The sequence below is a fragment of the Phaseolus vulgaris genome, chromosome 1 (assembly GCF_000499845.2).
Source record: "Phaseolus vulgaris cultivar G19833 chromosome 1, P. vulgaris v2.0, whole genome shotgun sequence".
NCBI lineage: Eukaryota > Viridiplantae > Streptophyta > Magnoliopsida > Fabales > Fabaceae > Phaseolus > Phaseolus vulgaris.
Window position 1 is genome coordinate 7709388 of NC_023759.2, and position 22625 is coordinate 7732012.

A 22625-nucleotide genomic window follows, 5' to 3' on the forward strand; every position below is an offset into this window, starting at 1 on the left:
CTTTATTATAATTTTCTGAATTAATAAAATGAACATTTTAACTGAAGTTTTATTAAAAACAAAAAATAATCAAGATTTTAAATGATTTCAAACCACCTATTATGAATTAAAAAACACCTTCCAGATTGTATGGTTTAGGAAAACACATTTTGGATTGTATAATCTAGAAGATAATTCTAAATCTGGAAGTACCTTCCAGATTGTACAATCTGAAATTTGTTTTTTAAACGTCTTCTAGATTGCACAATCCAGAATGCGTTTCCATATTCGGGAATATGTTCCAGATTGTGCAATCCAGAATATAATTTTTTATATTAAGGATTACATAATCTGAAATGCATAAAATTCAAATTTTTTATTTTGGATTTTGTAATCCAGAAAGTTTTTGGATTTCACAATCTAGAAGTGAAAAAAAAAATACAAGACTATCCATGAACGAAATGCAGTAACCTACCAACACCACTACCAACCACCTCTCACTATAAATGACGACAGACCACCACCAACCACCACTGCAACGAAACACCAAGCCAAGAAACAGCCAGAATTAATAAAATATATTTCAGAAAATATGTTCGAAAATATTCTAGAAAGAACAATCCTGAAATCATTTTTAAAAATAGTCTTTTTAAAAATAATGGGGTGTAGGAAGAATTTGGTAGGATGTAGGAAGAAACAACCCATACCAGTTGGCTGAGTGGTCCTACATTATTCGGCTATCTATCACTGGCAATTTCTTCCTGCACCCCCACTTTGTTTTCCTGCACCCCCACACTCCTATACAAAGACCCTTATTAGTTTTTAAAATTCCAAACATATCCCTAATATGAAAAAACCCTAAAATGAAGGCTGCGTTGATTTTATCATTTGCGCAGCGTTTTTCTTCCTCTTCCACAACAGCATAGCAGCGGCACCTCCACAACATTCTTCTTTCAATCTCACACATTCCTTTTTGGTGATTTAGAGTGCTATTGACAAAGGTAAGTAAATTTTTTTGTTTTTCAGATTTACACATCCCTTTTTTCCATGGATTTATGTTTCCGTAATCATTTTTTCACATTCCAAACTTATGGATATGGTAAATCCTGAATTTCTGATTCCGGGAATGTTTCGGATTTCGGGATCCGGTAAGCTTCCAAATTTATGGATTCGGTATTGTACCGAATTGATGTGTCCGGAATAATGAGTTGTTGTTGTTTGTGTTTGTGTTACTCAAATTAGTAAACAACAATTATATTGGGTCAAGGTTTTGTAGTGTTTTGCTTGGTATTATATGGTACCATATAATTAGTTTGTATGCACTCATTAATTAGATTGCAATTTGGTTTAACTTGAATGGTGTAATTGAACAAAAATGGTGAAGACTAGGGTGGAGGTTCACAAGGTGATCATCTACGTCCCACAACCTCTGTTAGAAGAAGAAGAAGACATGTGAATGAAGGTGAAGAACATGTTGAACATGAAGATGTAAAACATGTTGAACATGAAGATGTAGAACATGTTGAACCTGAAGAAGCTGAACCCCAAATGGAGGTGGAGGATGAAGACACACCTGAAGTAGAAGGTGAAGGTTATCCCGGAGGTCCACGGGATGGGACACTGTTGACAGGTTATGAAGCCCATGTGGCCATGCAATTATGGAATGGTGTGGTAAGTAAATATGTTGTATTATGATACTTGTTATCCTGTTAATTTGATATAATTTGTGTTGATTAAATTGTATATTTTATATGATTTTGGTTGGTTAAATTAGGATCGAGGAGAGTTAAAATTGGTGTCTTATGGTCGAAAAATGAATAAGATGGGTGCTCTTTATCCTCGGATACTACCTGCAGTGGAGTTGTCAGGTTTAACTGCACTTGTTGGGGCAAGCTATGACACGATAGACAAAGGACTGTTGTGTGCCTTTGTAGAAAGGTGGCACCCATAGAAAAATTCATTTCATCTACCTGTAGGTGAGTTGACCATCACATTGGATGATGTGTCGAATTTGTTGCACCTCCCAATTATGGGACAATTCTACACGTATCCGAGCTTGGATGCAGTTGCGGCAACCGATTTGCTTGTTGATTCACTTCGTGTAGATCGGGGAGTAGCAACTGTTGAGACTCGTCATTGTCGGGGTGGACATGTGCGTCTAAGCTGGTTGAGGGAGATGTATGAGGACGTATGTACCAGGAGACAATGGACTATGGCTGCACGGGCATATTTGCTACACCTAGTAGGTTGCACCATCTTTGCAGATAAGAGTGCTACCTCAGTTAGTGTATCCTACTTGGGATTATTTGTAGATTTAAGGCACACCGGAGGATACTCGTGGGCAGTAGCTGCTTTGACCCATATGTATGAGCAGTTGGGAGATGGTTCCTGTGCAAATACTAGAGAGTTAGCTGGGTATGTCACATTATTTTCATCGTGGATATATGAGCACTTTATGAGTATTGGGCACCGATAGCTTCGGGATGACTATGTTGAGGATCAACCGCGGTGTATAAATATATGGTTGGGAGTAGGTTGTCCACACATGCCTCAGTTCGGATGCAATTAAATAGCCTTTGTGTAGGTGTTGTTCAATGGATGCCCTATGAAGAGCATAGAGCGGTGCGTCCTTTTGAGTGGATTTCATTATTTTCAGGGTACATTCGGTTGAGGGGTTGTAGGCAGATGCATTTGCCTGAACGTGTACTCAGACAGTTTGGATATATACAGTGTATCCATAGTCACCCAACCATCGTTCATCATGGCGATCCATCCACATCTGATATCGACCATCGATGGTTAGATTATAATGCTAACCTCATACAGGGTGCAGTATTAGCAGCTGATGTTGGAACTTGTGTTCCTGCATATTTGGAGTGGTTCCAGTCTATATCACACCCATATATCATAACAAATTATTTACTAATTAATAAACAACTTAAACATACTTTACAAACTTAACTTTACCTCATCTGTAGTAAACGCATTTGTACATTCATATCCCTTCGATTTAGATAATGACTTCTCAATATCATCATCATCCCACACATCCACACCATCATATAATTCTTGTTCAAATTCTTCACTACTATCCATGCTTCTACAAATAAACAAAATGAAACAAAATTATTGCATTCCGAATCCATGAATCCATAAGTCAAAAAAATCATTTTGGATCCAACAATCCATAATTCAGAAAGACCATTTCGAATTCAGGAATCCATAACACAAAAAAATAATTCTGGATTCATAAATCCATAATGCAAGTGATGCATTCCAGATTCAGGAATCCATAACACAAAAAACAATTTTGGATCCACCAATCCGTAATGCAATTTAGGCTTCCAGATTTAGCAATTCGAGAAACTACAATTTATGACATTTTACCTTCCGGAACACCCCTCATCCGAAACAAATAATTTAATTAATTCTAGATTCATGAATCCGGAATATATTACCGGATCCCGGTATCTGGTAATCCTGAAATCTCCATAACCACCGTGCTCCTTAACAAAAAACTTAACTCTTACCTCTATAACCAAAACAGTACTTCGGCAACGTTGCGTACTCTTTCACTTTGCTCCCAACAATGATGAAGAACCTCTACAGCAGTTGATACCCATGGATAAAGATGATCCGTGATTGTGGAAATGCAGAACGGTGTCCTTTTCAAATTTTAGGTCAAGGGTAATGTTGGAATATTTAAAATCATGGGGATGCAGGGAAGAAGAAGCCTCTATCACTTCACCATAGCCAGTTAAGAAGTCTCTAAAATCATTTGTATAGATCTCTAAAATCATGGCATTTCTTCTTATACCCCCTCAATTTGATTTTGTACCTTTACAATTTTGAAAATGCCTATTTTACTCTCTTTTTTTAAAGTGAGTTTCGAATTATCTATTCCACTATATTTTTCTAGAACACTTTTCAAAATTCATAAAATAAATTTCAGAATATGTTTTTTGGAACCTGACGTAATTGCCTAACGTCATTTGTATAAGTGCATCTCTGATCGCAAACAATACCAACCAAAGAAAGGGTCATTCACCGCAGTCCTCAGGACGCAGCTATTCTGTGATTAAAAAGTTAATTTCCAAACAAGAGAATGCTTTTCAAATAAGCTTTCCGGAAGATTTCATAAACTCTCCATAAAATATTTCGGAAGGTTTTAATTACATTTCTAGAACAAATATTCTAAATATACAAGGATTTCAAAAGGCATTTTTGTTATTATATTGTAATAAAGAGCTGCGCCAAAAAAAATATGAAGGTGCAATACTTGCGGAAAAAGTGTCATGCCATTTTGCCACCAGTTGAATTTTATCAAGGAAATTTTTTAGTTGATTCACAAATTAGTTATGGAAAATCTTCCGGATGGAGCTTTAAATGCTTTGTCTGTGTTGTGTATCTTCAAACTTTAGATCTTATTTGTCGAACAGCTCTTGACTAACAGTGTAACTGTAACATTGTAGATAAACTTATGTGATTCAAAAAATTTCAACAATATTCAAAAGTACACACGGATATCAGAAGCAAGTCTCAACAAGAACGGTTCATGACACCAAACCACAGAAACACATTTGAAAACTAAGCTCCATGGAATACTGATTCTTACAAGACTAATAGGCATCCCTCTTGGGGTTGGGGCATCACAACTACTGATGGTGAATCTTCATTACAAAACGTAGAGAAGGAAAAGGAAAAAATGTTGTGTCAATATGGAACCGGTATACGAACAGTTGAGGGTCCTGATTTCATGTCATCAACAATTAGATTGAAGAGAGCCTGTGTTACAGGGCCCTCTTTGCCTACAAGGAATGCATAACAATCAATCAGCTCATGAGAAGATACATAAAATTTACTCAGATAATGATTACAAAAGCTCTCTGTGATGGACCAACCGAACTGTAAATCAAGAGAGTCAATCCTAACTAAAGGGTCCCATACACTGACAAGGAACGCACAATGCAAGTTAGCAACAGTTCACAAAAACAAGCAAGATCGAATCTGTTTATGTAATGATTAACATATTTCAGGTCAAAAGACCTCGACCAAACAATATACCATGACCATTTTCAAGTTTAACCGTCTAAGAATCAAACGTAAAACTTTTGGAGATAAAATCTTGTGTGGAGACTGGAGAATCAGAGAAAAAAAATGCATTAAGGAAGGTTCATTTGCATGATCAATCTATCAACATGACCGAATATGTGGCAAAGAAAGCTTGACAGACATTCCCTTGACCTAGCAGGATCGTATGTTTACCATTATTATCAACAATTCACAATTCAGATGTAAGACAAAATTTTGAGAAGACTAGACTAATTACATGTATAACATGTTTGGAAAGTTAAAATAAAATTACTAGTATAATTCTTGGGATAAAATTTGAAATTAAAACCATAAGTTTAGAATGCGCTCCACTTAACTTCTGGGACAAATTAGTTTTGCTTGTGATATAGAGATTTTATTTTTCTTTTATTTACTTGTAAAGGAGACAAATCCTAAAACTAATTTATTTTTGAATTCAGAAAATGAAAAATTATTTTTTGACAAAATATTGAGAATATCTCTCTCCAAGGATTGTTTCCTTCATTATGTAATCAAGACTTATAAATTATTGTGACAATCGTCTTTAAACTTATCAAACATTTTGTAGCGCTTACTTTTTCTAGGTTTCATTGTTCTGTTTTCAATAGCCGTTTTCAATTGGTTCCTATCTCTAACCATTAACTTCCCAAACCTAGTTTCAATTCTCTTTGGAATCATATTCATATAATTGAAGAACAACAGAACAAAACACAAAAAGAATAGAATCTTCTAACTCCACTAAGAAGTTCCTGTTAATTCAGTCAACTGATGCCTTGGAGAAGACTAAAGAAAAGCATACGCATAATTTACTAGAGTGCATACATGCAAGATCTGTTTGGAGAAACTTCTCCATAACCACTTTTATGAGAAAAATAAGAAGAAAAAATTAAATCAATTTCTTCATATTCCAAAATTTACTTAGGCGTGCCTTAGTTTATAAAAACTATTTCCTATCCACTATTCCAAAATCTGATTTTTTAACTCATGCATAAGTTAATTTTAACTTCTGGAGAAACTAATTTAATTTTTCTTTCCTACTTTTTTAAAAGTACTTACATAGAAGTTCCCTCCAAACATACAGTAAATCGTATAACCTTTTGCAGCGAGAAGTAAAAGCACTTACCATCACCAATAACGTGTTCATCCCACTGCACTACAGGGCAAACAAGAACTCCACTGCCAAGAAGCATCATTTCATCTGCTTTTTTACCTTCTTCAACAGTCACATTTTCCATCCTTATCCCCTTAAGCTTACCCTCGCTTAACAAACCCTCGGCAAGGGTTAAAACTCTCTTAGCTGTGCAGCCACTCAAAATTTTGTCAAAGTGAGGCATTATTAGTTCCTTCTCTTTAGTGACAAAGGCCACATTCATATTAGGCCCTTCTGCAACAAAACCTTCATCATCAAGCCAAATGCCTACAAAAGCACCAGCTTCTTCAGCTTCAACCTTTGAGAGCACATTTGGAAGATAATTCACACTCTTAGTAATGGCAAACTTGGGGTGTTTAATGGGAACAGATGAAGTAACAACTTTAACTCCCCTGGAATTAAGCGACGATGGTGACAGATCCTGTATTACTATTGCATAAAGACTTGACTGGTGGCAGTTAGAGGGAGATAACTGAAAGTCACCAGGTCCTGCTGAGAGCCAATATCTTAGTGATCCTTTTCTACACTTGGAAGCACTTACAGTTTGTATTAGTATTCTCCTTATGCTTCCACGATCAAATGGGGGATCTATTTTAGACATGAATGCTGAACTTAAAAAGCGATCAAGGTGTTGATCTAGCTCATATAGGTATCTATAATGCACACAATACACCATTTGATTGCTTTAGAAAATAGAAAACAAAAGAGTAAATATCATTTTGAGGTGGAAATCACTAACCCATCCACTATTGCAGCAGTATCAAACACACCGTGGCCCCTATGGATCATGTGGTCATCCATAGGAATAACCATAGCGGCTGGGTCTGTTGTTATCCCATCAAAAATACTAGAATACATAGCAAGAAACTGTTGCTTGCCCTTTATCTTTTCTCTAAATGATTTTAGCCTTTCATAGGCCTTGTGCGTTCAAAAGAAGAAAAAAGAAACATACGAAAAAAATGCAGTTAGTAAGTAATACTGAAATCACATATTAAAAATAATGATTTTCCCTTTCTAATTTCACTATGGTTACAAACATAATTATCTTTACTTCAGCCATACAATTTTTTTTTTGTCACAATCATAACTTTTAGACCTTTCTTGAAAAATTCACTTTCTAAAATGATATGAGATAAAAAAAGTTTGTTGAGTACATTGAATTATATCACTGTTACATTATCCACAAACATCTAGTCACGTATATAGTGAATTTCATCGAATATTGGCAATTAAACAACCATTGATAATCAACAAGTCCTTTGTGAAATTCCAAATTAGTGCTTTCTGAAAACATGGTTGAAAATCTAAACAAAGTGATTAATCTTTTAAATAATTTAGGTCTAACTCAATAAAAGTGAGAATTATCTTACTTATATAATGGGCTGGATTTTTTTTTCTCCAATGCACCCTGGGCTAGCTGCATAGATAACAGGCTCTATGACCCTTTTAACGGATATAGGATAGTCACCATTATCATCTTACAAAATAGTTTACATCTACCTCAACCTCACCCGTTTATTTTTGAAGGTAGTTAGAAGAGAGATTAGTCGAGAACAAAATTGATAAATATCCGGTAACAGTATAGTTAACAAAAAAAAAAAACTGCAAACAGAGAATATTCTCCAGTCATAACAAGTCCTAACCCGAACCACAAACAAAAATTGAGAGTACAAAAAAAGATTAGACCTCGGAGGAAGTCAAAACCGGAACACGAGATACTTCAGTTTTAGAATCTGCAATGTCAACGCACCATTAGTTTCGAAAATCAACATTGATTAGGAAGCAGCGAGAGTCCAGAAAACGCACCTGCGGAGGCTGCAGATTGGTAGGAAGCAGCGAGAGCGGTGGGGAAATGGCGATGGAAGCGGTGGCGATGTGGCGGAAAGGAAAGAGAGTGGGAAATTTGCGAGAGGAATGGGAGAGAAGCCATGTTTAGGAAGAGAAGTGAGAAGCAATTGGAGAATGGAAGGTTGGTTGGGTTTGTTTTTTGGTTTCCATTAAACAAAGATGATCGCAACTAGTTTGGAGTATTCTTCGTCCTCCCTCGTAATAACACTAGTAGTACCTGACCCGTGCATTGAAAATATCATATTTAAATATTAATATTATAATATTAGATTAAATTTGTTTTTCTTAAAGGTAAGATATTAAATTGTAATATTAGTTATACAATGAATTATAAGTTAAAATTAAATTAAGTAAAAATCATATAAATTAAAAATAGATATGATGGGTATATTAAAAACGCAATATAGAAAAATTTAACTATAGTTAATAATTTAAAACACTACAGGATCATAGGTGTAAAATTATATACTTAATTTATAATATTATAATATTAAAAAGTAAAGAGAAATAATGTTGATATATTACAATCAATTATTACTAAATAATTGAGAATAGATAAAATTGAGCAAAAATAAAATTATTATGAACAAAATTATTGATCATTCAGGATGATGGTAAAATCTCTCCTTTGAATATCAGATTTTCATGAATACTGTAATGTTAAAAAAATAATTAAATAAAATTTATTAAATATGAAAATAATAAAATACATTAACTAAATATACCTTTTATTTGAATACTCTTCATTATAAAATGAGCTCTCTGAATGAAGTTTTATTTTGATGTGACTATGTTTAATTCATTTCATAGTTACAAAAATAAACGATATGGTATACAATATGTATATGAGGGGTAGCAATAAAAAATAAACGATACGATATATGTTAGATACAATATGCATGAGGTAGTAATGAAGAATGAAAATTTAAAAACCATATATTAGTGTAGGTGCCTTATTATGCATGTTAACCAAATAGAAAGTGGTAAAAATTAAGAATTAAAAAAATTAAAATGTAATTTCATCAGCTATTTTCAAATTTCTTAGACATTTTTTTATGGTATTTGACATTTTCAACTTTGATTTAGTTTTAAAAAAAATTATTACAATTTATAATTGTCCATTAATTAAAAAAATTTAAAAAGTAACGCATTAGAATTAAATATATCCTATAAAAAATACAACACCAAATTACATAACTTTGGAATGTAGGTAAAATGAATTAATTTTGTAAACAACATGTACATTACAATAATTTGAACTATTTTCAATTATCCAAAGTCCTATCTAATATAAAGTTCACATAAAAATTATAAAAGTAAATACGACTCTTGACCACCAACTTGTGTTGTAGGTCCATCTCAAAAAATATCTTGCACTATTTATTGTAATTAAAAATAAGAAATAATGTAAAAAGTTTAAATAATTACATTATATGAAGTCCAGTTAATGTAAAATGGATAAAAAAAAAATGTGTGTTCAGAAACATGATTCGGTGAATGACACATTAAACTATGCGTCCACCCTTTTTTATATAAATTCAAACCAAATATAATGACAAATGATAACACATGAATATCATGAAAATTTTGAAGTACAATAAAATAGAATTGATAAAAAAAAGTGAATACAGTGGAGTAAACATGGATTCCTCACCAGATCTATGCTAAACCGTCAAACAATTGAATACATCATTGAATACTTAATAATGAACAATATAATCACAATCAAAATTTTAGAATATTAAGTCAAAATAAATAATAAATAAGAAAAAATCATGAAATAGTTTTTATGAGTTTAATGTACTAGAAATTGTTATAGCGTTAAACATATCAAATTATGCCAACACATTATAAATATGTTAGATAATGAATGAAAAGTTTAACACATTATGTATGCATATTGCAAGTAATGCAGGGAAAAAATACAATAAAAAATAATTACATAATAACAATAATAATAAACATAAACATTAAGACTAATTAACTGTTATGGTTTCCAACAAAGTGAAACCACAAAAAATAAGTAATAGTTCTTAAATAAACTAAAAAAAATAAATATTTGTCTTTGTTTAAAAGCAATGGAAACGATTAGCCTAAAAATATAAGAAATAAAATTATCTGTGTTTGCTAACATAATGACTTGGCATCAGTAGCAAAACTCTGATATGAGAAGAAGAGTTCCTGCTATATGATTCAAAGATAATTTTGTGACCTTCACGGAAAGAATGAAGACGACAAAAAAATCTTTCAGCCGCTGCCAAGTTTAATGGTTCTAGCAGGAAACCTTCCTTTTAAGACCTTACATTCGACCTCCTTCAGCAGTCCATGTAGGCTAACCTTTCTAAATCTCCCTTTGCGAAGATATTCCGCAAATGGAGCAGGAATATTCTTCAAGAACATGGAAATAATAAGTCAACAAAAGAAATAGAATATAAGGCACGACATTTAAAAAAAAAGGAATGCTAAACTCACCAGATAACTGGCATAGATGTGTAACAGAGACAACTTTATGGAAAAATGGTCAAAGGGACCAATGGTCAACAATTCCCTCCCTTCAACTTCTTCCAAATAACGATTTACACCACTTTCAAAGACCTCTCCCATGTAAATAGTTATATGGAAAACGTTTTGACCGATGTAACAGAATATGATATAGTGGTCGCCTTTAAAGCCATAAAAATCACTCGAAGTCCACCATCCACACAACATTTTGGGAGACAATAAATCCTCGTTATAATGTACTATATTGACGTTCCCTGCACTATCTGCAAGGGTCCACTTCTCACCAAGTTCTTTTTGAAACTCAATCGTGAATGCATCGTCAACATACCCAAGCTATACATTTTTAAATAAACAATAAAAAGTCAGGAACTGAAGAAACTGTGTAAAAGTGGAAATTTAAGAAAATAAAGATACATACTTCACCGCGGATGTTCATTGAGCAAAATAGACCTCGCGTGTCAAGTCTAAGAATTTCTTCAGCAGTGGGCTTCACGAAAGTGAATAATAGAGAGAGCAACAAGAAGCAAGGAGGAAAGAAAGTTGGATTCTAAATAATAAAAAACCAAACTATGTTACCTATTTATAGCCAAATATTAATCATGACTCTTGATGTTTCCGTGTGTCTCAAACAACATGTCCTTTCAGTTGAAATAGAGTATTAAATAATAATGAAAGAAATAGAGAATTAATAATTAATAATCATTAACAATAATAAAAAATTAAATAATAAATTTGAAATGAACAGTTATATATTGAGCTTTTCTAAACATTTTCTCATAGTCATTTGTGCTCTCAAGATTTTTAAAACATTTTCTCATAGTCATTTGTGCTCTCAAGATTTTTAAATCAAAGTTGTGCATTTCTTAATTTTTATAAATGGTTGAACAACTACTAACATTTTACCCAAATCAATGCTAAAAGAGTTTGGTTAAAAATTGGAGGACTTAAGCCTCATAACATTATGCTTTCGTATTTTAGTGAAAACCCCTCAAGGAGTAGAGCAGTCACATTAACTTAGCATCAAAGGGTGTTCCTGTGGAATCGAGATGGACATTTCAAAGTGAGTAATGTTGCTCGAAAGAATTATATTGCATATGTTTCACATGTTGATTTGCCTTTGAAGAAATATGATTTTAACGAAGTTTTTTTTTTTGTTTTAAGATACTTAAGATTTTATTGAGAAAATAGATCCATATAAAGGATTCAAGATGCAATGATACAAAAACTCTCGAAGAAGTAGTAAAGGATCTGAGAACTGAAGACAAAGTCATAGGTGTAATGGCTACTGAATGATGATGAGTAAAGAATAATGTTCAAGCTTTTTATCTCGAATATCAGCCTATGTAGTCAAGAATGTTAAAACTACTATTGAAGATGAAGTGGAAGAAAGTATTACAGTCTTTGAGGCTGATGAAAATATAATTGAGTTGAAACATTAGTCTCAAATGTTGTTGATAGTAATTGAGTCAAGACCTTAGTCTCAAAAAAATTAAAAAAAAATTTATATGTTCAAGCAATGATTAATGTGGGAAAGTGAAGTGATGTAATTATTAAAAATTACTAATGCAAAAATACCAATATAAATGGACAATCCTCCCATTACAAACTAGTTATATAATAATGAGTTAATCATAAACTTATTTTTTAATATACAGATTTTCTATGTGTTAAAAGTATATTTTAAAAACTCCTATACATAATATAATTATATATATTAATGAAAATTGAATGTTGTTTTCACTTTAATTTATGTATTTCAGATATTTTTTAATATATTTAATTAATATGATTCTAGTTAAATTTATAGAAAAATTTAAATTTGATGAAATAGTATATTTTTTAAAAGTATAAATAACATTATCTATACTACTATTAATATATTAGTGTTGGTAACAGTTTCTATTACGTTTTTTAAATTTTATCCTTACTATGATAAAGTTTGAATAACTATTCTTTTATTGTGATTTTTTTTTTCATTGCATAATAAATAGAGTCTCGATATATTGACACCTTTTGCACATGACATACATTTGACGCTGCAGATGTGGCAATGATGTGATAGAGTGAGATTGCGCGCGAATGAGCAGCGCGATCTTCAAAATAGGGTAAAAAATAATATATTACATCGGTTCTTACAAACAACCAGTGTAATATATTTTGTTTTACTCAGAATGACCCATATTACATCGGTTAAGTCATCTAACCGATGTAATATATGGTCCATATTAAAAAAATGATTTTTTTTTCATAAAGAGTGGGTGGGTCATAAACGTCACATAGGTAACCATTTACAGACACACGGGTAACCAGTTTTGTGTGTGCCAGTATATGTGGAGAAACCTACATCGGTTAAGCCATCTAACCGATGTAATATATGACTTTTACATCGGTTAAGCCATCTAACCGATGTAATATATGGTTTTTATTAAAAAAAATTGATTTTTTTCATGAAGAGTTGGTGACCATAAACGTCACATAGGTAACCATTTACAGACACACAGGTAATCAGTTTTGCGTTTGCCAGTATATGTGGAGAAACCTACATCGGTTAAGCCATCTAACCGATGTAATATATGGTTTTTATTAAAAAAATGATTTTTTTCATGAAGATGGGTGACCATAAGCGTCACATAGGTAACCAATTACAGACACACGGGTAACCAGTTTTGTGTGTGCCAGTATATGTGAAGAAACCTACATCGGTTAAACCATCTAATCGATGTAATATATGATTTTTACATTGATTAAGTCACTTAACCGATGTAATATATGGTTTTTATTAAAAAAAATTGATTTTTTTTCATGAAGAGTGGGTGACCATAAACGTCACATAGGTAACCACTTACAGACACACGGGTAACCAGTTTTGCGTGTTCTAGTATATGTGAAGAAACCTACATCGGTTAAATCATCTAATCGATGTAATATATGAGTTTTACATCGATTAAGTCACTTAACCGATGTAATATATGGTTTTTATTAAAAAAAATTAATTTTTTTTCATGAAGAGTGGGTGACCATAAACATCACATAGGTAACCACTTACACATACACGGGTAACCAGTTTTGTGTGTGCCAGTATATGTGAAGAAACCTACATCGGTTAAACCATCTAATCGATGTAATATATGATTTTTACATCGATTAAGTCACTTAACCGATGTAATATATGATTTTTATTAAAAAAAATTGATTTTTTTTCATGAAGAGTGGGTGACCATAAATGTCACATAGGTAACCACTTACAAACACACGGGTAACCAGTTTTGCGTTTGCTAGTATATGTGGAGGAACCATTTTTGCGTGCGTCACGTAAGTAGCCACTTACAGACACACGGGTGTGCTACGAGTCATATATTATAATATATAGCCAGTGTCACATCCTCACCAAATGTCACGTTTGCAGCATCAATTAATGTCACGCAAGCGGTGTCAAGTCTGTGTCAGTGACATAGGGTGTTAATAAAACATTTTTGTAACAAATATGTCAACAAAATAAATAAACTACTGTGAAATTTCGGGTTAAAATAAGTATCAGTAATTTTCAAAACCAAATTAATAATTTTGTAAAGGGGCATCATATAAAAGTGTATAAAATAAAGAATAATGTATGTTGATTAAGCCCATAAGAAGTAAATTTAAACAACTAAAATATTATCATGATTAAAGATTAAAACACATGCTTTCATAATCGATGAACTTAATCGATATATATATATATATATATATATATATATATAAAGAGTTTCTCTCCTTTAAATTTGACAGTTATTTATTTTAAACTGAAAATTTAAATGTTTAAAAATTTAGAAAAATTTGAATTTGAAAAAAAAAATCTAATTTCTTACAATTTTACCCTTTAAATACCTTTTTTTAAATTTAAATAATTTTTTCCAATAAAAATTTACCTACACAATAAAACTAACATACAATAAAATTATAAAAAAAATTATTTATTTTATAATTATTTTTATAAAAATATTTTTATAATTTATTAATATATTTTTATTTTAATAGTTATTATAATAATAATAATATTTTTTATAAAAATAAAATAGTGTATTATATCTAGATTACACTAATTTTTTGTTTGTCTTTATATGGTTAAATTTATATTAACTCAATAAAATTATAATTATTTTAAATTTATAATGTAATATTTTTAATCATAAAAAATATAATGAACTCACTCAATCACGACTAAAACATTTTGACAAGTTTTTCTGTATTATATAAATTTTAACCTGTATTATATCATTTTTTTAAAATTTCTAAAATTACTCTTTTTTCTGAATTCAGAATTTAAAAAATTTAATTCAAAAGTAAAATCTGGTTCCAGAAAATAAAATAAAATACGTTTTTTAAAAAAAATCCAAAACACAATCTAAAATTGCATTCCAGACAAAAATTTCTGGAATCCAAAAAGTGTTCTATAAATCCAAATCCGACTGAAAATGTATTTTAAAAAAAAAATCTGAACTTCAATAATAAATCCAAGAAATAAAATCTGAAAAATATATTTTGGATAATAATTATAAGGTACATTTTCTAATTACAGATTGAGTACTAGTTGGAATAGATATGGTGCACGAAGAATTTTTGAAACAATTTTATGCTGAAAACATAGAAATATTTCTAGAGAGTAAAAAAAAAGAAACGAAAAACATTATATTAAAAAAAGGCATTCAGTAACAAGACATTATATATACAACTTGGCTTAATTTCTGAACCCCGTATATTATACACTTGAAAATTGTACCAAAACATGATTCCATGATGTTCTTCATTTGTGTTTATTCTTCATCCGCAGTAAAATCAGGTTCTGCAGGCTTCTGAAAAAGCATGGGGGGTAATCTCTCTGCCACCCTACCCTTCTTTGCACCATTACGGCGTAGCAATGTAAGTGCATTTGCAGCAAACCTTGAAGCATATATTGTAGCACCAAGGCTAGGTGAGCTTCCACCTGATTTAGCCAACACATTTTGCAGTCTATTCTCGTCTTCAACCAGGGATTCTTCAAGCTTCCTCTTACTGTATCGCCGCCATGCAGCTTGGATGAAGCACGCAGCCCACGACCGCCATTGTTGCGAGTAGAACCGGAAAGTGTGGCGTAGCTGCTTACTGTGAAGGCGCCGAAACTGTGATGCCACGAACTTCAAGTCATCGGCTTTGAGGGCGAAGGCTTCCACTTCTGAAAGAGTTTGGACTGTTCTGGTTGAGGTGGGAAGGTTGGATGAGGAATGGGGATCCAAGGCCCACGTCAGAAGCTCCTCTCCACAGAAGTCACCAGCTTTCAGATACTCCGAGTTGAAGAAACCGGTTCTTCCACCGTTAGTTGTTATGGTCAGTAACTTCCCACGCATTATGAACAGCATCTCATCAACTGGGTCTCCTTCCCTCACAATGTAGCTTTCTTCAGTGAACAGCACCGGCTTCAGACGGTCACACATTGCATCCAGAAGTTGTTCATCCATTTTCTCAAACATTGGCACCTTCACACACAGCACACAATATTGGGTTGGTTACTTCTAATACTAACTCAAAATAAACCTGCTAATTAGATGAATTTGCACACGTGTATATACTATTAAAAAAATTCCTTATGATAAACACTAAACAGGACTGATATCATATTAAAAACTCTCGTTAAGATAGATTTTAAATAGTTCGATTTTAAATAGTTCGTACCAAGGGTTGGTTATTTCTCATATTGAACTCAAAATCAACTATGGTTTTTATTTATTCTATTAGAGAAACTAATTTTGAAACAAAAGTAACTATTAGGACATTTCCATTGCAGGTCAGAAGTTTATGACCTGGTCTTATAAGACCCCCCATTGAAGTATAAGAATGAAAACAAATATTTTTGTCATAAAAACATCAACAACTAGATGAAATATTGATTAAAGTGAGTTTTACAAGATTCTTCTATCAGAAGTGATGATATGAACAATATCTGGTTTTGTTAAAGGTTTCTCTAGTTGGGCTTGTCTTGATCCTTTATACCTAAAAACATTGTAATATTTATGGTCATAGTAATCTTGGCAATGTTGAAGTATACATCTGTTGAATAATGTGGTGTTTAATGGAGATTGAATAATTAATGAAAGCTTCTTAAAAGTATTTGATGGGGATTCATGTAATTCTTTATATTTATAAATGTTAAAGCACAATTATATGATTCTAAGAGTTATTTTCAATCTTTACTTTGTTGTTTTAGATTGGTTTTATACTACACAATTTTGCTCTTCTAGAATACCACCAACATTTTGGAAAAGAGATATTCAACAAAAGTAAGAAATTCACAATCACTACACATAGGTGGTTGGTTCAAAATATGTGGATAACAGCAGAAAAGGAATAAAGATTAAAAAAATATATATGAAGGGGACAGGGGCACTTACTCTCATTAGCAAAGCCAAACAAAGATGTCGCTTAATGTCTCTTCTTAAATCCTTGGGAAGATTACGAACCAAATTGTCTTCATCTACGCCTCTGGTTTCTTGCCATTTGTACTGCTCATATCGTCTGATTCGCACTCTCAGGCCATCAGGAAGCAATCGGTGAGACATCCACTGTTCTGCATCCCTCCTCTTCACTCTCATCTCCTCCAATCTTGTGGTTGTTGACTGCAAATATGTCTGTTTCAAAACAAGTATAATTGGTCAAAAAACTATAGAAAATATAACAGAATTACTCAGTAAACTCTATTCTTGTAACTAATAACTATACTCTCTTCTTATCAAACTGATTTACCTCTATAGTAAACTCATAACTAACTTTTATTGCTTGTTGCAGCATTTTTTATTTTAAGCCATAAAGATACAAGAATTGCTTAACTTATGAATCACCAAAACAAGATTTTTAGAAATGTGATGAAAAAGCCATGGAGATCAAACGTTTGGGTATGATTAGAAGATGGATAAGAAAACTTAGTTTGGCAGTTGTTCCATGGAAATCTCATAATTCAACTAGGATATCTTAATTCAACTAGCAAGATAAAAAGATATACTGACCTTACAGAAGAATAGTATTCAAAGAAGGAAAAGATAAAAGACAAGAAAGTATATGTAGCACTTGCAATAAAAGTACAAAATCCAAAATTAATAAATAGTAGATGTCAGCTCCATTGCATGATTAGATGAAATCTTTTTCTTTTGTTTCTATTTAACTGTCATTAACCATTTATACTCTCACCCTTCACCTAATTTTAACTAGTTTAAATATATACCTTGCTATGATGTAGCAATGAAAATGGTAAAATGGAAAATCTAAAAACATTTTATTAAAATGAAAAAATTATTGCATTCTTAGTTTCTCCAAAAGAACCTTCAACTACCCTAAAAGAGGAACAAACGGAGTATTTGGTACGAACCTGCATATTTCCAATGAGGAATGAAAATAACACCAAACCAGATACAGAAATGAAAACTGCAAAGCATATTTCCCAAACATAGGTACTTGTTCCCAGGTTCTGGCCAAGAGAACTGCAATAAAAGAAATTACAGAATATTAGATAATAACTTCAGTAATAATATGCTCAAGCTTAAAATTTAAAAGACATACACTCATGCTGGCTGAGAGAATCCCCACCCTAGGTAGCATTTTTATTGAGCAAAGCAAACAGATTCAAAACTGAAGTGTAAATCATTTTCCAGCCTTCAGCACATCTAACTAGTACATTAATTTAACTGATGATCCATTCTTTATCTATCTACAAATATTATGTGCCCAACCACTTCTTGCAGACAAAAACACATGGACCTGAAGATGCATGCAAACACTTTGAAAGGAAGAAAACTTATAACCACAAATCATCCAGCATAATAGGGAACTATCATAAACATTTCTATGCTTTGAGCGCATACACTTATAAAATCCAAGTAGTGCAACAGTACAAAAAATATCCTATTATTGCACATCAAACCCCAAAAGAAGCCACAAAATCAAAAACTTATTGCAACATAATATTATTTACCTCAAACCTAAATTCATAACATATATTAAAAATAAAAATCAAAGAAGCGCACCTCAAATTTTTTAAGCCCCACCAAAAGCAGTAAAAGAATTTTTGTGGAAAATCTCTTGACTCCACAACACCGGATTGAAGAGCATCAAGGAACATTCCAAAATCAAAGAGATTTTTATCTTCCTTCTGTATTGGGCAAGAAGTATTCAGGAATGTCGAAATTTTGCTCAGCCCACCCCAATAATCATTACAATACATATCTGCCTTGTTACACACTGTTGTATTACTTCGACAGGCTTCTTGCCAACATGTGGTTTCTCGTTCTATAGAAAACAAGTACCAAAAGGCACCAACAACCTGAAAAAGCAATTAACTCAGCAATCACAAAGAAATGCAAGTGACATCAATTCATATTTTCAAACTTTCACTAATATTATGTTTTGTAAGAAAAATGCAAATTGATGTGTCATATTTAAACATGCAATACTAGGAATAAAAACAAAAAGGTACATGGTAACTACAATATACATGGATACTTGAAAAGTATGAACACATACAACAAGCAACGACATGAATACTTATTCGCAAAATTTTGAAGTATTGTCTCACACCTGACACAAAATGCCTAAAATGTGTCCAACACAGGCACATCAACAACATCTTTTACAGTATATAAATGCTGAATAAGAGATCATTAGCAACCTGCTGATCACAAAATTAAATTTATCTAATTTTACATAAAGAGAAGGGTGCAAGAGAATTTATTTTGCGTTCTCAAACACAACTAGTAAACTTACCACTGTTGGGGAAATTAGCATATCAAAGGTAGTTAACCTTTCAAGTTGCATTCTATTTAAGGTGATTCAAGGTTGTTGGTGGTATTCCAGAGGAAATGATAGTATTTAAAACTCAAGGAACTTAATTTCTACAAAATTGTGTAGAAAAAATTAGAGTAAGAGAAAGATAATTTGGGAACTGAAATTGTCTCTGTTTTGATTTGTTTTCCCTACTTTTGCTTACATTTTGTAGCACATTCAAAGAAGTCTGAAAAATAACTCTAAAAATTTAACAGTACTCTAACATTTAGAAATATAGGGTCACATGAATACCATTAAATACTTGTAAGAAGCCTTCGTTAAGTATTCAATCTTCCATTAAACACTTATGACAGCATATTAACAAATGTATACTTTAACATTTCCAGGATTACTGTGACCATACATATTACAGTCTTTTTAGGAATAAAAAAAGGCAAGAAAAAAACCCAACTAGAAACCTTTAACAAAACCAGAAATGTTATTAATAGGTACAATCATAAACATGTTTGATTTTAATTTAATATTTCTAAGAGTCTGTTTTAAAATCCAATTTTCCCATGGAAAAAAACATACCCACCTCTCACCAGGGGAATGGAAATCAAATAAACCATTGAATTCCACTGGAACAGTAGGGTTTACAATTCACTGGAGGGAGAGAGGATAGAAATCTTGTAATTACCTAGACATGTGGAAGCAGGCAAGAGAGGACTCTGCTAGAAAAGAGTGGGAATAAAATGCAAGAGTTGGCTTAGGAGAGATAGGAAGAATTGTATGGAGATGGTCGTTCCCAAAGCTAGGACTCTTTAGAAACTTCTCTATTCTGCAATTTTCATTTTTACCATTCCTATCATAAACTAGCCAATTCAATCTTCAAATACCTGCATCTAATAATCTATATGTCTGTTATGCAACTAGCATAGCATACAGAAGTGGCAAGTGTAGATCCCAACCCACTTACACATGTACACATAGCCTCCGCAGAAAAACCATAAATTTTTAATGAACTGATAAGACAAAATGAAATTGTTATGGACAGAACATCACTCCCACTACCACATCTGAAAAGCTATCAATAACTGCTCGAACAAAAATATAAAAAAAAAAAAAAAAAACTAGTAAGGCTAGAAAATAGCACGTAAATAACACAAACAAGTACCTATGTGAAAGCAATGTTATCAAAATTCAATTTCGATACACATAAATGAAAGTATATATCGTAAACTTACATGACTTGCAAGCATGTAAAGAAATAGATTAAATGCAGCTCCAGCCCAAGCAGTTTCAGTGAGAATGCCAGAGGCTCTTGTAACTTCTCTATATAATGGAATGACCCGCAATAAACGAGGCACATATTGGAAGAAGACAACAAATTTCAGCAAGTTCTTGGTATTAAGTGATTTAAAACCACTCATCTTTGGAATGATAACTAGAATCACCACCTAGCAATATTATAACAAGCCTTGAGTCAATAAGATCACAAATGAACCCCACAACAATGTAAAATTGAATCTACACTAAGATGTTAGTGGGACATAGACAATATGAAAGTATCCGTACCTGTGGGAGGGGAAGAACAGCAAGAATGTCAACTAAGAAATATGATGATAGATACCTCCTTGCTATTGCCCAAGAATCTTCAACCAAAACACCTCTTCCAAATACACGAGAAGAGGGAGCAATGAATCCAGTACGAAATTGGAAAATCATGTGGATTATATAAAAAGCATCAGAGAAAGATCTTAAGACAGTTGCTGTAATCTCCATCTTACTGTCCAGTGAAAGACATTTTTTCTCATCATCAATAACCGGGACATAAAAGAACAAAGGATCCAGTGATACTGCGATAACACATAATAATACAAATATCTTGTTCCACCTTTGAAGGAATGGACCCTGCGGATCAAGTATTTTCTTTCTAGAACTAAAACTTCTAGAAAGAGCACTACTATAGGGAAAAGATTTGAATGATGTTCTGAAGCTTTTTATCCTATCAGAACCAGATTCCAATCCATTTTGAAACTTCTCAGAAACTGAACTTAATGTCGTTCTAAATATCCCTGAGTGTGCAATTTTGATCTCAGAATAATTGCTCTCAGAACTCTTCTCCAAATTCCAATCCCTAAACCTGAACATCACATAAATATTAAACGATGAATAAATGGCAATATAAACTTAGTTAACATGTGTTATTCCTACCAAAAGATGTCTTCCATATAAATGCTGATTAAGGAAAAAAAAAAACTTCTATAATATAAGGTTGATAATTTGGAAATGTCGAAACGGTTTGATTTGGACAAGTGGTAACTGAATTGTGACTCTTACCCTCAACCGCAAGAATGAAAAATACATGCTACGGATAAAAAGTAGAATGCTTCTAAAATTTTCATAGACAGCAACATAAAATCAATGTGAGTAAATAAGGCAGGCATCTTCATACTAACCTAACAACCTTCTCTTGTTGTGCAGTGCTCATAATTGTAGCCTACTTCAAGAACAATAAAGCAGAACCAGCCTTGTAAATCTCATTGAATACCTCCTTCATTCACCACACTCCCTATTCCTGAAATAAATAAGAGACAATGACAATCAGACACTTCATTTCTCAAGCAAAACACAAACCCCACCATAACAATATCAAAAAATACAAACCGGTGAAATTAAATTAAACTTGTAATGATAAAAGAAATCAAATTTGTGATACCAAAAATAAAGTTCTCAAGATTGATTGTATCTGCTATAGCCCAAAAGGGAAAGATTCCATTAAAAAAATCACCCAATCTTTGTTTTTTTAAAGGAACTTTTTTTGAAACCAAACTCATTGAAAATATCTAACATGTATGTTGGCGTTGATTAAACTCCCAGATTTCGACCAAGCAGTGGTGAAGTAGAAAAGTAAGTAATGGCACATAAACAGTGGAGAAATATCACAAGGGGCGGTCAAGTATGGGAAAAAAACAAAGAAAACGGAGAAAGCACGAACTTGAAAACTGCAAAGTCTGAACCAGTTTGTGATGGAAAATGAAGATAGAGACAGAAGAAGAGGAACTGAATGAAACGTAGGAAGGGCTATGAAAGCAGATTGCAAGTGAAGAGGGGAATGAAGAAGGGGACGCAGAAAGAAGAAACGAAGGTTCGAGGAAAGGAGCGAGGAAGTGACAGTTACTACACCAAGTGGGTTAGATTTTTTGCATTCAAAGTTAATTTGTGATGAAAGTTTGGGTTTTTACAGATACTGAGAACGAAAGGGAGGGCGAGTTGGTGTTTGTTT

The 22625-nt window shown here is 32.5% G+C and overlaps 3 protein-coding genes across 5 annotated transcripts; 1 reads left to right on the top strand and 2 right to left on the bottom strand.

Annotated features, from left to right (window-relative positions):
- Nucleotides 1-1075: 1075 nt before the first annotated feature.
- On the top strand, nt 1076-2455 carry LOC137815387 (protein MAIN-LIKE 2-like). The gene is made up of 4 exons (XM_068618529.1): nt 1076-1127; nt 1490-1650; nt 1754-1847; nt 1956-2455. The coding sequence occupies exons 1-4, from the start codon at nt 1076-1078 to the stop codon at nt 2453-2455; spliced, it is 807 nt and encodes a 268-aa protein (XP_068474630.1).
- Nucleotides 2456-4434: 1979 nt separating this feature from the next.
- On the bottom strand, nt 4435-8287 carry LOC137813443 (D-amino-acid transaminase, chloroplastic). Of its 2 annotated transcripts, none has more exons than XM_068615696.1 (5): nt 8027-8287; nt 7907-7953; nt 6960-7138; nt 6194-6873; nt 4435-4787 (listed from the first exon to the last, which is right to left on the bottom strand). In XM_068615696.1, the coding sequence occupies exons 1-5, from the start codon at nt 8148-8150 to the stop codon at nt 4693-4695; spliced, it is 1125 nt and encodes a 374-aa protein (XP_068471797.1). In that variant the 5' UTR covers nt 8151-8287; the 3' UTR covers nt 4435-4692. The 2 variants fall into 2 exon arrangements, with proteins under 2 accessions (XP_068471797.1, XP_068471798.1); XM_068615697.1 differs by having other exon boundaries at nt 7591-7953; nt 8027-8260.
- A 6926-nt stretch (nt 8288-15213) lies between these two features.
- Nucleotides 15214-22625, bottom strand: LOC137813444 (cyclic nucleotide-gated ion channel 1-like). Of its 2 annotated transcripts, none has more exons than XM_068615699.1 (8): nt 22338-22625; nt 21799-21917; nt 20915-21482; nt 20584-20796; nt 18601-18896; nt 17946-18057; nt 16975-17211; nt 15214-16062 (listed from the first exon to the last, which is right to left on the bottom strand). In XM_068615699.1, the coding sequence occupies exons 2-8, from the start codon at nt 21828-21830 to the stop codon at nt 15364-15366; spliced, it is 2157 nt and encodes a 718-aa protein (XP_068471800.1). In that variant the 5' UTR covers nt 21831-21917; nt 22338-22625; the 3' UTR covers nt 15214-15363. The 2 variants fall into 2 exon arrangements, with proteins under 2 accessions (XP_068471800.1, XP_068471799.1); XM_068615698.1 differs by having other exon boundaries at nt 22191-22556.